This window comes from Peromyscus californicus, unplaced genomic scaffold (genome assembly GCF_007827085.1).
Source record: "Peromyscus californicus insignis strain IS unplaced genomic scaffold, ASM782708v3 Scaffold_4__1_contigs__length_199733344, whole genome shotgun sequence".
In the NCBI taxonomy this organism is placed as follows: Eukaryota; Metazoa; Chordata; class Mammalia; order Rodentia; family Cricetidae; genus Peromyscus; species Peromyscus californicus.
In genome coordinates, this window is record NW_026294562.1 from 22,404,720 (window position 1) to 22,422,222 (window position 17,503).

The following is a 17,503-nucleotide window of genomic DNA, read 5'->3' on the forward strand; positions in this document are numbered from 1 at the left end:
ACCAAGGCAGAAACTTGTCATCGTTACTTTTCCATTGCTGTGAAAAAACACCTTGACCAAGAAAACGTTTAAAAGAAAGCATTCAATTTGGGGCTTATGGTTCCAGAGTCCATGAGCATCGTGTCAGGAAGTGTGGCAGCAGGCAGGAAGGCTTGTTGCTAGAGCAGTAGCTGAGAACTTATATCTGATCAACAAGCAAAATGAGGCAGAGAAGGCTAACTTGAAATGGTGTTGACTTTTAAAATCAAATGCCTGCCCCTAGTGTGACACACCTACTCCAACAAGGCCATACTTCCCAAACAATTCCACCAACTGGTGATCAGTTGTAGAATCAAACATATGAGCCTATAGAGAGGCCATTCTGTTCAAATCACCACAGAACTCAAGGCAGGAACTTGAAAGCAGGAAACCATAGAGGAATGTTGCTTACTGTCTTATTTCCCCTGGCTTGCTCAGCTACATTTCTTATACAGCCCAGGCCTACCTGCCCAGGAATGGCCCTTCTCACTGTGGGCTGAACCCTCCTCCATCAATTAGCAATAAAAAATGCCCCTGAGGCTGATGTGATTGAGGAAATTTTTCAGTTGAGTTTCCCTCTGCCTAGTATGTCAGGTTGGCAGCCAAAAGTACCCATCACAGAGAATAAAACAGACAAGAATTTATATCATAGTCTCAGAACAAGATGAAAACAAAATAATGAAACCTAAAGTACATCAATAAGAAAAGACCCAGTTGAAACCTGAAGGTATATTGAATGTCTACGGCTAAAGATTTAAAACAGGCCTAAGACTGTCATTTCATAAACCATTTCATAATTTCTAATTTCATTCTAAATACTTATCCATGTAACCACAGGTAAATCTAGCTTTCACCCCTCATCAAAGAAAGTGCTTTTTTCAGCAGATGGAGACCATGACAGAAATCCACAACTGCTCAAAATACAGAGAACAGCTGATAGTGGGGTTCCCAACCCCTGTACAGCTACATCACAACTCCTACACCTAAGTCTCAGGCAACATCAAGGAAGAAGGAATGGAAAGACGGTAAAAGCCAGAGACTCAGGCCACCTGCTGATAGTGGGTGATAGTATAGGTGATACATAGAAGATAGTATCCTCTATGTATGAATGAGAATCTGCACCCGTGAAATTTCAACGATATGGTCACCTAAACAAGACCTGCACAATGACAACACCGACAGTTGATATGTCAAAGTGTGTGGGGAATATCTCACAAGACCCCACCCCTGGATGAAAGGATATACAAAATTAATGGTTACTGAGAGAAGATAAAACAGTCTTCTCCAGGGATGAGTAGGTAAGTTATGCAAACCCATGTGACCAACCCTAAACATATATATGTATATATTTAACTATATATCTCTCTATATAACTATGTATATATTAATTACTCAGCAGGCACTGTGTGTGTGTGTGTGTGTGTGTGTGTGTGTGTGTGTGTGTGTGTGTGTATGTGTGCTAATAACAATTAAGAAGAGGTCATGAATCTGGGAGGGAGGAGGGTTTACTGTGAATGGCCCTTTCAGCAGTACCATCTAGTCATCTCTTTGAAAGTGAAGAAATGAAGTTTATATTTCTACATAAACTTGAATCCAATTTTTATGTCTGCTTTGTTTAGTGTTAACTGTGTTTTTCTTCAGCAATGCATTTACACTTTCAAGATGTAAATGAGTCATCTATACTATGAGTTTCTTGGTTTGATACTCATTTGATGGATTTTCTGAACTAATTCTATCAATTCTCTATTTTATGTTATATCCAGCTACTAACAGCTTTGTTCAGTTAGTCTTTGTCTCAGCTAATTTTGAACAAAGAATTTTGTAATTGCTGCAAACAAATTTTAGTATTACAAGAGACCCTTGTGCATAGTGAAATTGTCTGCAAGATACATGCAGTGCTTTGCCCTTTTACTCTCTGCTTGTACAAAGCCTCAAAGTTACCCACAGGTGAGAGTTTTGGTCCTTTTTATATATTAACTCTTTCCTAATTGTGAACGGACTTCTAGTGACTCTGGAATGTATCAGTATCTTTAACACCCCCTATGAACATTCATGTCCATTTTTCTTTAAGACTCTTAAGTATCCTATGAATTTCTTCAACTGTTATCCATAACTACAAGCACTCACAATATATTTCAAAACTGCCTCTGATTGGTTGCAGCATATGCCCCTGAAGAAAACACTGTTGTACTGGGCCAGTTCAGAACCAAGTTAAATAGGGACAGTCCTGCACATGGTATCCTTCAGAGAATCACAAAACAAGAAAGTGTTCTAGACCCACTCTGTGCTTTAAGTGGCTCTGAAGCTGCAGCTTTTCCTGTGACTGTGAGCTGAGTGCTTCTAAGTTTACTTCAGTGCTATGGAGAAGGAAGAAGTCAATGAGCCTATTGAGAACAACACAGGCTTCATTTGTGACAAATAAAAACTTGCAGACTGTTGAAATCTTAGGCTAGTTTCCAGTGTCTGAAATGGATGCTCAGTCTTTATTGTGCTCTAGTTATCAACTTTGGAGAGAATTTTCAGATGTCTCAATTCCATCATTTTACTAATATTCTCCAGTGTAAGGGAGGGGTGAATATGATCAAGATCAAGTATATGATATTTCCCAATAGTTAAAAAATGTATCTAATATAGAGAGTGAATACTCTCACTTCTTAGTATTATGAAGAGTTCAATATTTCACCAGGAGTCATAAAATTATGGAGAGGTCATCTTTTAGAATAAGGAGGAAGCCTCTTCATTTGTTATTAGTTTACATGGCATGTTGGTCTTAAACAAGATGTGTGGAGGAAATGTCCAGAAGGTTATGAGGATTTATTGGGATGATCACCAATTACACTAGTGTTCTCTTATTTGCTCCTCAGTGTGTGGTGGTATTGTGTTCCCCAAAATATTGTGTACCTTAATAAACTTATCTGGGGTCAGAGAAGAGACAGCCACTAGATACAGAGGCTAGAAAATGGTGGCACTCACGCCTTTAATCCTAGCATTCCAGAGACAGAAATCCCTCTGGATCTCTGTGAGTTCAAGGCCACATTGGAAACAGCCAGGCATGGTGACTCATGCCTTTAATCTCAGAAAGCAGCCTTTAATCCCAGGGAGTGGTGGAAGAAAGCAGAAAGGTTTATAAGGCATGATGACCAGAAACTAGAGGCATTTGCTTGGTTAAGAATTTGACTGGTTAAGCATTTGGCTGGTTAAGCGTTCAGGACTTCTAGCAGCAGTTCAGCTGAGAGCCATTGGGATGAGGACACAGAAGCTTCCAGTCTGAGGAAACAGGACCAACTGAGGAATTGGCAAGGTGAGATAGCTGTGGCTTGTTCTGTCTCTCTGATCATCCAGTGTTAACCCCAATAACTGGTTTCAGGTTTGATTTTATTAATAAGAACTCTTTAAGATTCATGATACATCAGTGTACATCAAAAAATGCAAAGGTAACTTAAGCCTTATGGTGACTATGTGTATCTCCAACCAAGACTACCTGTTCAGGAATCAGAAAGTATGAAGAAGTGGATCAATGTAACCCATGAAAAAGTTATTTAAATCAGGACTATAGTCTTGGAAAAACTCTTCATCATCAGATCTAGTCTTAATCTTTAGCTGTAACAATTCATGATTACCCCCAGAATTTACTGAAGTCAACGTGTTTATTTGTCTCTCTACAGATGCACTCTAGATTCCATTTTGTGTTTTTCCTGGTTCTGAGAATCTGGCAAAAATTTTCTGTCTCAACACTCTAGAATGCCATTTTACAGTCAGCTTTTAGCATCCCAGCTCCTGATCTCAAATTACTAGTCATTTCAAGTCTAAAATTAGATCAAATATCAGACTACCCAACAAGAATTTCCCAATCACTCTGCTCTCTTTGTCTTTAAAAGGCCTTACAACATCTATCATTGACATATGCTCACAAGCAATGGTGTGTGTGTGTGTGTGTGTACATGCAGATATATATATATGTGCTTAAGGAGGAAGAACAGAGAATCAAAATAAATGTAAACATACAAATAAATACTATTTCTAGAATTAAAGTGAAATGTTATTTGCAGATGATAGGATTTCTATACTGCAAAATGTCACTGACAGGCAACCAAAATTAATGAATATACCAAATAATTCATTTTACCACATATACATGTGTTTGATCCAATAATTATTAATTAACTAGATCTATAAATAAGTTAGATGAACAATTACATTAGATTTAATGTAATAATTTTCAATATTTCTTAATCTACCAATTTATATTTACTATTGAGTGGCCGTTGCACAGATAACAAGCTACTCTTAAACTATATGAAGTCATAAAAGATATGTGGGCATAGTAACATATGAAGATTAGCATTTTAAAAGTAATCTAAATATCATTAAATAGATAGATATGTACTTAAATAGGAAATAAATTGGAAAGTTAGAGAATAGTCAAGCAATAAGTTATGAGTTATGTTTATATGTTTATAAAAACATCTATAATATATCATATAAATAGCACTTACTAAGCACAGTTAACTTTAAACCCATATATACATATACTTATTTTTATGTATACAATGTTGTATAGAGTCATGTGTGAAGTACAGAGCGGTAGCTCTGGAGGAAGATAGGAGAAGGGTACCCTTGGAAACTGGGAAATTCAAGTTTTGTCTCATGTTTCTCCTCTTGGTAGGCATGATCTTCCCTTGCTATCTCCCTGTGTGCATACACAGACATCTGCCAGTGTGCTTATGTACATATCCATGCACATCACTTAGGAAGATTTGTACATCTAATCATACTTTAATAGGTTATGGAGAAAAAACAAAATGTATACATGACACATTGTCAAGAGATAATTCTCCTAGTTATTGACACAGGATTGAGTGATGATTGGGTTCAATACTTAATTAGTTTTCTTGACAATCACAGAATAACTTCTGTTTGCTAACTCTTACTAAAACAAAACATGTATTGTCCATTTAGAATGCACCCAAATGAAAATATAGTTAATGATCTGACAAACACTGCAACAAAATTTTATTAGTGCTGAATCAGTGAGGGTTTTTAATATTTGAAAATTGGAACTGGTTCCTATGAATTGAGAAAATTGTATTGTAGTTCAGAGATAGCAGCTCTGCCATTAAGAAGGATTGCAAGATACAGGTATATAGGACAGGAAAGACCTGTTTGCTCACAAATAGAAGCAGGGTCTCAGTCATCCATGAGAAAGACTACCCAACTTCAGACTGGAATGAAACAAATCTCATAGGATGGAGGCAAAGACAACAGGCCAGTTAGAACTGGGGTGGTATCAATGTCCTCTGGATTGACCAGAGGTTTTAAAGTAAAATGCTGTAAAATGTTGGTCAGCATTAAAAACAATTCCATGCGGGCCAGACCTTCTCCAAGGCAAGCTCTTCTTCCTAAAAAAGATGTGACAACTGATAAGTCATTTAATTCTGATTCTGAATTAACACACATAGAATAGATGCTAATGAATGACTAATTAACCCAGACTAATTACCCAACAACTGATTGCATTTTTGCACTGCCTTGATTTCTTTCCTGTCCTTCCTTTCCTCAGGACAAATTTCTTTATTTTCTTTTTTTGAATCCTTTTTGTTTTTTTCCTTATTTTAATATTTTTATTTCATAAATGAGCAATGTATTTGCATCATTTTTACCCCTCCATTTCCTGACTTCTAGTGCTTCTGTGCCCCACCTTGCTCACTCTTAAAATGGTGACTAATTTAATTATTCTTTTTTTTTTCCAAGACATAATTTATCTTTGTAGCCCTGACTATGCTGGAACTGTTGTGGAGACCCGGCTGACCTTGACTCACAGAGATCCACTTGCCATCTGAGTGCTGGGAATAAAGGCATATGCCACCATGTCTGGCTGATTATTCTTGTTAAATTATGCATGTGTGTGTACTATGAATACAGAGAGACACCCTACTGAGTCCATTTAGTTTTGCTCATATGTAGATTTGTTTAATCTCAGTATTTTTATATTTTGACATTAATTTATTAATTGAAATTTTCATACATGTGCATAATAAATTCTGGTCACACTTATTTTTCCATACACTTCCCAAATTCCTCAGGGCAAGACCCCACCCTGCAAAGCACACAGTTTCTGAAAAGGAATTGAGGAAGAGCTTACACCTGAAAATGGTGGTGCACGCCTTTAGTCTCAGTACTCAGGAGGCAGAGGCAGGAAGATCTCTGATTTTGAGGCCAACCTGATCTACAGAGCTAATTCCAGGATAGCAGAGATTAGAACGTGAAGGAAACCATCAAAAACAGGAAGTTGGTAAAAATGTATTTGAACAAGAGGGCCATATTCCAGCTCCAGTAACCAGAGGAACGTGGTTCTGACTTTAGAGTCAAGGATGTAAGAAAGGGGTTGTGGAATCTCCCCCCACAGCTAAATAAAGCAGCTGAGTCAAGGTGTGTGGTATGGGGGCCCCTGCATGGAGGCGCAGAGAGGCCAGTGTGTGAAGTTGTGAAAATGAATCATGGATTTTGTGGTGATATATTGTGTACCCCAATAAAGCTTGCTTGAGGATCAGAGGTCAGAATCAACCACTAGATCAGACACAGAAGCCAGACAGTGGTGGCGCACACCCTTAATCCTATCACTCAGGAGGCAGAGATCCATCTGGTTTTCTGTGGCTTCAAGGCCACACTGGAAACAGAGCCAGGCAGTGGTGGCACACCCCTTCAATCTCAGTACTGGGAAGCACACGCACCTTTAATCCCAGGAAAATCAGAACCTACCTAGAGCTGCACAGGGCCAGGGTCTTCATATGGGCTGGAGTCACTAATCCACTGGCTAAATTTCTGTTGCAGCCTCTCTGCAACAAATTCCCCAGGCTTAAGCTCCAAACACCCCAGAATTAGCTGCTTTTGCATGTTCCCCAGTGCAGAAAGCTGGCTTTTTGGCTTTTATGTCCCATCTAGTGCCTGGTTCTGTCCTCTGATCCCTAGGTAAGTTTATTAGGGTACACAATATATCACTACACTTGGCTTCTTTTCTCTCTAGGTAGGTTCTGATTTTCCTTGGGCCCACTCCTTGGGCTACTGCCACACTGTCATCTGAATCGTCACTATCAGCAGATTTTGTACATTAATTAAGATTTCTTCAAGGGAGGAACTAGTTAAAAGAAAGTTTTTCCCCACATTAAAAAATGGGAAACAATTTACAATGGAGAGCATTTGGTCTCTGTTTGATAATATGATTGACTTTCTGAAAATGGAACAACTAAATGAGAGGATAATTAATGTTGATGGGATTTATGTAATGTCAATTATAATTATTATTTGTTTGATTATTTTTGTTTTATCATTAAAAAAGTTGATTAATATGAGTGCCAAGATAAAAGTTTTAGAAAAACTTGTTAAAACTGATCATAGAGATATTCAGACCCAGACAGAGGAATTTAAATGTGAACAAATCTCAGCATTGCAATGTATGGTTACAGAGAAACAGCATAAGACTTTCAAACAGCCAACCTTGACCTATCTAGTAACCTTACAGGAACTGCCAAATGCTCAAGGCTGTGTTAGAGCTGACTGGACTCCATTGCAAATGTTAGATTTTAGGAGATTCAAAGAAGCTATAGTCTCATATGGTATGCATTCCCCATTTGTGAAGCAGATGTTAAACTTGTGGTCCACTTATAATAGAATTACCTCTCAAGACTGGAGAGATTTTGTTACAGCTGTCTTAGAGACTGGTCTCCAATTACAATGGAGGACCTGGTAGAAAGAGGATGCTAAGACCACTGAACAATGAAGTAGGGCTAGAGGTATGGAAATCTTTCAAGATTAACTTCTTGGAGAGGGAGATTATGCTAATGTAGAAAGGCAATCTCTACATGATGACCACACTCTGGCTTTATGCTGAATGGCAGCTTTGAATACTTGGGACAGAATTGGAGAAGTAGGAAAGAAAATTGAGTCATTTACAAATGTTGTACAGGGCCCAAAAGAAACCTTCACTGATTTCTTACAAAGGTTGTCTTCAGAAGTAAATAGAATGATACCAAATTCAGAAGCTAGACAGATAATAATTGAATCTCTGGCTTTTGAAAATGCTAACACATGATGCAAAAGAGTAACTAGGCCATTAAAGGCAAGATCAGCACCCTTACAGGAATGGATCTGAGATACAATGAATATTGAATCTCATGACCATGATGATACTTGGATAGGAGAAGTGATTTCCAGAGGTTTGAAGAAAAATAATTGTGTCAAATGTTTCAAATGTGGTAAACAAGGTCACCTTAAAAGGGACTGTAGTCAGGGCATTCCTAGAAACAATGTTTTTGCTAAGAACAATTCCAATAGTATGCTCCTCCCTTTTGGATTATGCAGAAGCTGTGGCAAAGGCAGACACTGGACTAACAGATGTAGTCCAACAAGGGACAGACATGGTAATCCCTTGCCTTTGCTATTGGGAAACACCATGAGGGACCTCTCACAAGTCCCCATGTCAAATTCCGTTTGGTTCTTTCCTGCCAGTATAGAAGAAACCCCTTCCCAGAGCAATTAAAAAAACCTAACACCTATTGTAAAAAACCATACTGTTCTGCATGATAGAACATCTTTAGAAAATAAAACAAAAATTTAGGGAGAAACTATAAATAAAAATTGATAAAGATTAGAAAAGGAAACCGTCCCAAAGTTAGAGTTGAGGAAGGGTTTTGTGTTTGTCTTTCAGGAAAATAAAAACAACCATTCTGAAGAATTTAAAGAGCTTTGAACAAATAAGCATCTGAAGATGAAGAGAGAACTATCTGGAAAAAATTACCAAAGAACAAATAGTCTGACCCAATTCGATCTTTGAAGTCTCCAAAAAGATGATGGAACCACATGATGATTCCATCAGGATAATACCACTAAGATGACAAGCACCACTCAAAGGTCAGTTTTGGACTACAAACTGCTCAGGACAATTTCAAGAGGGCAGTTGAAATGATCCAGCCTCACAGACTACTCAAGCAAGGATGTGAGACAAGCCCTGCATTTTCCCATTATGCAGAGACTAGACGACAAATGATACAGCTACTTCTCCCAGGACTTGACAATTAACCCAACATTTTTCTTTTTCAGGATCCTCTAAAGATGTTGTTGCCCCCAGACAGCTGGAAGTAATTTTAAGAAAACAATGTCCAAATTCCCAAGGGTTAGGGTGAGTGTTTTTTGTCATTCAATGGGTTATGTATAGTTGTCATTGTTTAGAATGGTTGGTTACAAGTTGTTAATTGATAATGGTCAGAAACAAAAGCTAAACAAGGAGAATAGATTCAGGGTTCTTGTTTGGAAAAAAAGAAAAAGAAAAAAAGAAGATATAGATAAGAGGTAGATTATTGAATCTACTCTTAAAAAAGAGACATAGAAATAATAGGATCAAAGGGTGGATTATTGACTCTATTCTAAAAAAGGAGAGGATATAGATATAAGATAAGAAGGTAGATTATTGAATCTACTTTTAGAAAGCAACTACTAGTTTTAAATATTTTAAATTGGATTGTGTTGTGGGGTGTTCTGTACGGCAAATGTGTTGCTGATTAGTCAATAAATAAAACACTGATTGGCCATTGGCTAGGCAGGAAGTGTAGGCGGGACAAGGAGGAGAATAAAGCTGGGAAGTGGAAGGCTGAGTCAGAGAGACACTGCCAGCCGCCATGATGAGAAACAGCATGTGAAGATGACGGTAAGCCATGAGCCATGTGGCAAGGTATAGATTAATGGAAATGGATTAATTTAAGCTGTAAGAACAATTAGCAAGAAGCCTGCCACGGCCATACAGTTTGTAACCAATATAAGTCTCTGTGTTTATTTGGTCGGGTCTGAGCGTCTGTGGGACTGGCAGGTGAGAGAGATTTGTCCTGACTGTGGGCCAGGCAGGAAAACTCCAGCAACAGGATTGGATTTTTGTATATTGTATGCAATTTATGTATATTGATACAAATTTGAGATTGATTTTGTTAGAAAATATTGTATATATATTTCTACTCTTATTCAAGTTATTATACAGCTTATTTAACAATGTAATATTAATTGCTAGTCCTTGAAAGTTATTATTACCAACTAATTAGGATATAAAGAAATGCAAGTTAGCATTTAGTCACCTATTAAAATCAAACTTGCAAGTCATATTAGGTATGTTTTTAAGGTCAAACAGAAATATATTTTAGATAAATAGGTCATTTTCAAATACTTCAGAGATCTACAGAATATGGCATTTAAGATGTTTTAATAACATAGATTTGTTTTCTTTTTTTATGACTAGGAGACATGTTTGCTCCTGGCCGCACTAATCTACTTCAGAGAAGATGATGGGCATTGAAGAAACTACTTATGGAGTTTACTTTCTTTGTGGCAAAAGTTATCCATGGGGTAAGAAAATGCCCTTGCCTCAATTGCTGACAGTATGCTCTCCAAAGTGGAGAAGCAGCACACACAAAAAAGGAATGCTGAACCTTCCTAAGACAAGGTAAAGGCCCTTCAGAAAAATCTTGCTTCACAGGTAAGTCTGTCTGATATGCTAGGCCTGTAAGCTGAAGATGGATGCCCCAATGTTGCAGAGGAACCTTGGGTGACTGTCCCGGCAACCAGCTGTTTCTGTCATTTCTCCAGTTTTTTGGAAGTCATTTGTTTCCACTTTCTGCTAACTTAGGTAATATTTCCTTTTTGGATCTCTGAGGAAGTTGAAGACTAGATAATTATATAGTTTTCCTTGTTAAAAAATTCAAAAAAGAAACTCACTAAAGATATGTAAAATGTGTAAGTTTTAAAGACATCAAAAGATTGTTTTGGGTTGCTAATACAAGTTAGAACAGAAAAAATTAGATACAACATTTTGGACTCACCAAATTAGAATAAATAATGAAGTATTTTTTCTGAATTTGTTAAATGTTAGTGGACTAGACATTGTTAATGTAATTCTTGCCTGTATATATTGTATATACTTATTATACTTATTGTATATAGTTTTTCTTGTATTAGTTATAACATTCTTTTATTGTTTTAGACAAAAAGGGGAAATTTGGTGATATAGTGTGTACCCCAATAAAGCTTGCTTGAGGATCAAAGGACAGAGCCAGCCACTAGATTAGAAATAGAGGCCAGACAGTGGTGGCACACACCCTTAATCCTATCACTCAGGAGGCAGAGATCCATCTGGTTTTCTGTGACTTCAAGCCACACTGTAAACAGAGCCAGGCAGTGGTGGCACACACCTTCAATCTCAGTACTGGGAAGCACACAGACCTTTAATCACATGTAGTGAAATGGCCGGGTGGAGAAAGATATATAAGGTGTGAGGAATCAGGTAGTAAAGCAGTTCAGCTGACATCCCTTGAGTGAGGACTCAGGGGCTTTCAGTCTGAGGAAAAGGATCGGCTAAGGAGTTGTGGAGGTGAGGTTGGCTGTGGCTTGCTCTGCTTCTCTGATCTTTCAGCTTTCATTCCAATATCTGGCTCTGTGTTTTTTTATTATAAGATAATCTAAGATTCAAACAACAGATTTCACTTCAGATCCTAAGATGCTGGAGATGTCCAAATCATGGGATACTGTAGGAGCCCACAAAGATTCCAACTTGTGGTTTGTTCTCTTTAGATTCAAGGTCAGAGAGTCAGAGCCTATGTTGCTCAGGCTCTATAACAGGATGCTGAGGCCAAAGGCATGCTTACCAGTTGTCTTATGCTTCAAGACCTATTTACAAAATGCTTTGCCATTAGGCATGGTTACTGGGTGTTTAGAGAATTAAGAAAGGGTCTATACTTGTTTGTACTTCATACTTTGATCTTGAAAGGGGGAGGTCTCTCGCATTTCCCCTTGCTAGTGTATAAAAATCCCATTTGAAATAAACTCGAGGCAACTGGGTATTGATCCAGAGCCCTCTCAAAGCTATCTTGTGTCTAAATTTTTCTCCATCTATGTCTATATTTTTCCTATCTAGCATTACTCAATTACTCACTCCTCACTTCAAGGACCCTTTGATAGGTCAGGGCAGGACCCCAGCAGGATATCTGCCAAGGAAAACTGCTAACAGGGTGTGCAACAATCACAAGAAAGAAAAGTATGTTGCAGTCAACAAAGGTGAAAAGAGGTCTGGAGATCTAAAGAGCTCATTGACATCAGACATGGAGATTCAGTGTTTGGAGTTTGCCCAGATGGCGTTTGGTCTTGCTTTGGTCCAGTATTTCCTCACTGTGATCCCTTTGCTCCCTTTTAGAACAGTAATGGATATTCTGTGCCATTATATGTTGGAAGTATGTGATGTGCTATTTTATTTTGATTTTACAGGGGTGATCACAGTTAAGAGATTGCTATGAGTCTCCAAAAGACTTTGAACTTTGGACTTTTAAACAGTGATGAAACTGTGATAGACTATAGGGACTTTTGAAGATGGACTGAATGCATCTTTGCAATATGATATAGCTACAAGTTTACGGGGGCCAGGGAGTAGATTGTGGTGGTTCAAATAGGAATGGCTGGTATAGACTCATATATTTGAATTCTGGCCATTAGGTAGTGGCACTACTTGACAAGCATTAGGATGTGTAGCTTTGTTGGAGTTGTATGGCATTGCTGAAGGAAGTGTGCTACTGGGGGTAGACTTTGGGGATTCAAGTGCTCAAGCTAGTACCAGTGTCTCTCTCTTCCTGCTGCCTTCCAATCTAGATACAGAATTTCCAAATACTTCTCCAGCATCATGTTTACCTATGTGCCACCATGGTTTCTGCTATCAAAATAATAAACTAAAGCTCTGAAACTATAAGCCAGCTCCAATGAAATGCTTTCCTTTATAGAAGTTGCCATGGTCATAATGTCTCTTCACTTAACAGAACAATGAGGCAGGCACTCCATGTAGGGTGTTCCTTGAGTTTACAGTGACCTGGATCCTCTGTATGGAGAGAAAGGCCTCAGGAAAATAGGATTTGTTTTAGAAAGAGCACTTGAGAAGCTCAGCTCTGGGTCAGGAATCAGAATCAGTGGGTGAAGACTCTAATTTGATGAGAAGCAGTCTTCACCTTGGGGTTGCTGCCTCTGGTCTCATATAAATGGCTATTTATACCACCCATGGGAGCCTCCATGCACAGTGCTTCTCACTTCACCTGGGCCCTAACACACGTGGAAACAAAGTTTGCTTGCCTGCTGAGAAAGTCATGAAATAGTCACTCTTCTTGAAGTTGCCTCTCTCATCTAGAAAGTGGCCAGGGTCAAACTTCTCTGGGTGAGGAAATTCCTTGTTATCATTCAGGGCAGAAGTCAGACATGCCATTACACTTGTACTCTGAAAGAAAGAAAACCAAAGCCATTTATGATGAATATTGTAAACCTAAAAAAAAGTTCCAACATCTCTCATTTGATCTCTTTGTTCTGTAGATGAGCAGATTAAGTCACAAAAATGAAGTCATTTGTTCCATGTTAAAGAACACATCAATACCAGGCCTTGCTGTGTATTTTATATATTGGTTTAATAAAACGTTGATTGGCCAGTAGCCAGGTAGGAAGTATAGGTGGGATAAGCAGACAAGGAGAATTCTGGGAAGAGGAAGGCTGAGTCAGGAGATGCCAGCCTGCTGTCCAGGGAGCAGCATGTAATGGCCCACAGGTTAAGCCATGGAACACATGGCAACATATAGATTAACAAAAATGGGCTGAGTTTAAGTGTAAGAGCTAGTCAGTAGTAGGCCTGACCTAACGGCCAAGCAAGTTTAATTAATATAAGCTTCTGTGTGTTTACTTGGGTCTGAGCGGCTGCAGATCTGGGCAGAATACAGAAAAACTTTCAGCTACAAGTCCTAATGGTCTTATATCCTATAATTCTTTTTCCAGGTCTCTGTGCATTGTCTTCACAGCTACCATCACTAATTTGTGGTCTGATATCAGCAGCTTGCAGAATTGAAGAAGGTTCCTGGAGTGCATTGGTCTTGATAATATTCACTAGTGACATCTCACAGGTTACTGCCATTGAAAATTCTACTTGATTTTGTAGAAGAGGAGGTACAAAGGCTGCAAGAGCCAGTTGGGAATGAGGATACCAAGGAAATAAGGCCTTTTAGACACAACAGGACTTGTGTGTTTATGAACTAACCAAGACTGACAGCATGCACAGAACCTTTAAAGGTCTAAGGCAGATAGAGTTCCAGCTCTGAGAAGGGAAGTGGACATATGTTCCCATCCTTAACCCAGAAGCTATCTCAAATTAATAACCACTCACATAGGAAAAATTAGTTTTCTCCAACAGTCGCACTGGGGAAGCCAACCACACTTTAGAGCAGGCAACATGCACAGTAGTAGATGGCCAACAGAAAACTGACTAAATGGTATTTTTGGAACATTTTGTTTCATTCATAATGCATTCTCTTGGCATATTTTTTTTAACTTACAGGTCTTTTGTTTATATACTATGGCTTCTGCTTTGTGTTTTAATGGAATTTCTGTGGGTGCAAATGTGTGCCTCTGCATGTGTCTTTCCTGTGCCTTTTCTTTGTCTCCTTTTCTTTTGTTTGTTTTGTTCTATTCTGGTTTGTTTTTGTTGGTAGTGGGTTTTTTTTTTTTGTTTGTTTGCTATTGTTTTGAGTTGCCTGTTTCAACAGATGACAGGCAAAGGAACATAAAGTGACGGAGTGACATGTTTGAGGTATGATTCTGGCATTTCTGTGGAAGGTCAAGCCACCTACAACAATATTAATTGATTATTGACAGGCAAAGATGCCTAGTGAGGAAACATGAAATGTATCTCACCTTGGGAATGTGGTATCCTCTGAACTCCACATCCTGTGTTGTTTCACGAGGCAAGGGAATGGGAACAAGATCAATGCATCTCTGAATCTCATGCAGCACAGCATTTGTGTAGGGCATGTGGTTCTTGTCCTGCATGCAGGGGCTCCGATGTCTGCCAATCACTTGTTCAATTTCTTCCTGAATTTTAGCTTCCAGGGCAGAAATCATAATTTTTATAAAATGGAAAAGAATTATTTTTGTGTGATTCTTGATCATTTTATGTTGTGGTAGGAAGTAGAGTTGAGTAATCTAAATCCTTTCATTCCCCTAAGAGAAGAAAACCTAATGCATGGGTAACATGATTCTATACATGAGACATGAATGAATTCACCACACAACTAATAGAGATAATAAACACTTTCAGCAAAGTGGCAGAATAGAAAGTTAATATATAAAATCCATACCTTTCATAAGCCAATAAAAAGCACACTGAAGAATAAATTAGGAAAATAAACACATTCACAGCAACCTGACACAAAAAATAAAACAAGCAATGGGGAAAAGAGGACACCTATTCACTACACAGTGCTGTTAAAACTGGACATCCATTTGCAGAACAATGAATTATATTTATGTTTTTCACTCTATGCAAAAATTAATTCAAACCAGATCAAAGACTCAAATTAAACCCTGAAATGATGAAACTTCTAAGGAAATCATCAAAAATACACTTCAAGAAGTAGGTGTTGGGGCTGGAGATATGACTTAGACATTAAGAACACTGGTTGCTCTTTCAGATGTCCTGAGTTCAATTCCCAGCAACCACATGGTGGCTCACAACCATCTATCATGATATTGAGTGCCCTCTTCTGGCATGCAAGCATACATGCAGGCAGAACACTGTATACATCATATATACATACATAAATATTTAATAAAAAGAAAGTGTGGGCAAGAACTTTCTGAACAGAGCTTTGATAACAGGGTACTGGACCCAAGAATCAACAAGACTCTTAGGAGCACATGAAATAAAAAGTCTGTGCATAGCAAAAGAAACTAACAGCCAGTTATTTTTCAAACAGGGCACTAATATTCAGAAACTACAAAGAACTGTAAAAATTAAACACACAAAAAATTCTGCCAATCTGCAAGTGGACAGATGAACACAGTTCTCATAAGAAGAAACACAACTAGCTCAAAAGTATTTTTTAAGTGTTCGACATCCTAGTCAGCAGGAAAATGCAAATTAAAACTACCTTGAGATACTAGTCACCCCAGTCAGAGTGGCTATCCTTAAGGAATCTGACAGCAAATGCTGCTGTGGATATAGGGAAAGGGACCTTTACACACTGCTGATGTGAGTGCAAATTTGTACAGCCATTATGGAAATGATTAGGAGGTTCCTCTGTAAGTTGAAAATATATCTACCACATGACCTTACCATACTACTCCTGAACATATACCCAAGAACTCTTTATGCTACCATATGCACATTTATGGATACCCAAGAACTCTGTACTCTGCCACATACACATTTATAGTTCCTTATTTATTGGTAGCAAAGAAATGGAGTTAACCTAGATGTTCATCAATAGATGAATGGATGATGAAAATGTAATACATATAGAGACAGAAGAGTTTTCAGTTGTGAAGGAAAACTACAACATAAAATTGTTCAGTAAAAGAAATCGATAAGGAGAACATAATGCTGAGGTGAACCAAACTCAGAGAGGAGAAGAACTGCATGTTCTTCCTCATAGGTGGACCCTAACCTATTATGTCTATATGTATTGTATAAAGAGTTGTATGTGTGGAGACCAAACCAGGGTAGTATTAGATGATAAGGAAGGATAAAATACAGATAAAAAAGAACACATGGGCATGACAGAGGAAAAGAAGGTTGGGCAAGTGTCATGGGCCATGGCGTAATATAGCACATGACAAATTATATTCAAGGGTCAACCCAGCAGGTGAATAATTCTCTGATGGAGGAAACTTATTCAAGCAAGGCTTAAGAGCCACAGATTGAATAATGTTTGCTCTTGTCTATAATTTCACATGTGCAAAAGCAGCTGTGGAATCTCCCCACTACCTGTACTGTAATGTGTCTATCTCATGATTACTCTCAATGTATGGGAATTTATATCTGTGGATTATCAGAAAATTGCTGTATATTTTTTGACACAGTCAGGGTCTATTGAGTTCCACTAAGAAGGTGCTTTAGTCACAGTTTAGATTTATGATTTAGGAAAACATTTGAATCAAGACTGGTTCAAATTCCTTTAATGTTTATGCTAAAAATTACAATTACAGGTTTCTTGTACATCAATAGGTAAAACAAAGCTTCAAAAGAACTTTAGATTAAAATCAGGAGCTTTGCTAATGGGTTTAACATATACATTTCCAGAAATAGCAGTTTAGTTCACAAGGACATACTGAGATATCTGGCTAGGTCATACATAAAAAAAAGGCCAATTTCTATTGCTGGCTAATGATTAAGTCCTTGCACCCATTCCTGACCTCAATTTGTGAAAATGTACTCTGACTAGCCCAGGCTACAGAAAATAACTTGGCTCTGTAGCCCCTAATGAGGACTGCATATAATTAAAAGTTACATACATGACAAAAAGTACATTCTAGAGAGACTGACAGAACCATATTGGACTAAGAGTTGAGTCTTTGTCTAGTTGGGACCCAGGGGCAAAAACTTGTGCCCCTACACCACCATCCATTGCAGTCTCAGTTTCAGGCCAGTTGGGCA

At 38.2% G+C, this 17,503-nt stretch overlaps 1 protein-coding gene across 1 annotated transcript in view; it reads right to left on the reverse strand.

Moving 5' to 3' along the window:
- Positions 1-5,015: 5,015 nt before the first annotated feature.
- LOC128094761 (cytochrome P450 2C70-like) overlaps positions 5,016-17,503 on the reverse strand; it is a 51,618-nt gene continuing 39,130 nt past the window's right edge. The window contains exons 7-9 of the mRNA XM_052713275.1: positions 14,764-14,951; positions 13,161-13,306; positions 5,016-5,413 (exon numbers count right to left, since the gene is read on the reverse strand). Coding sequence (XP_052569235.1) covers positions 5,236-5,413; positions 13,161-13,306; positions 14,764-14,951 — 512 coding nt within the window. The 3' untranslated portion in view covers positions 5,016-5,235. The remainder of the gene's footprint in view (positions 5,414-13,160; positions 13,307-14,763; positions 14,952-17,503) is intronic.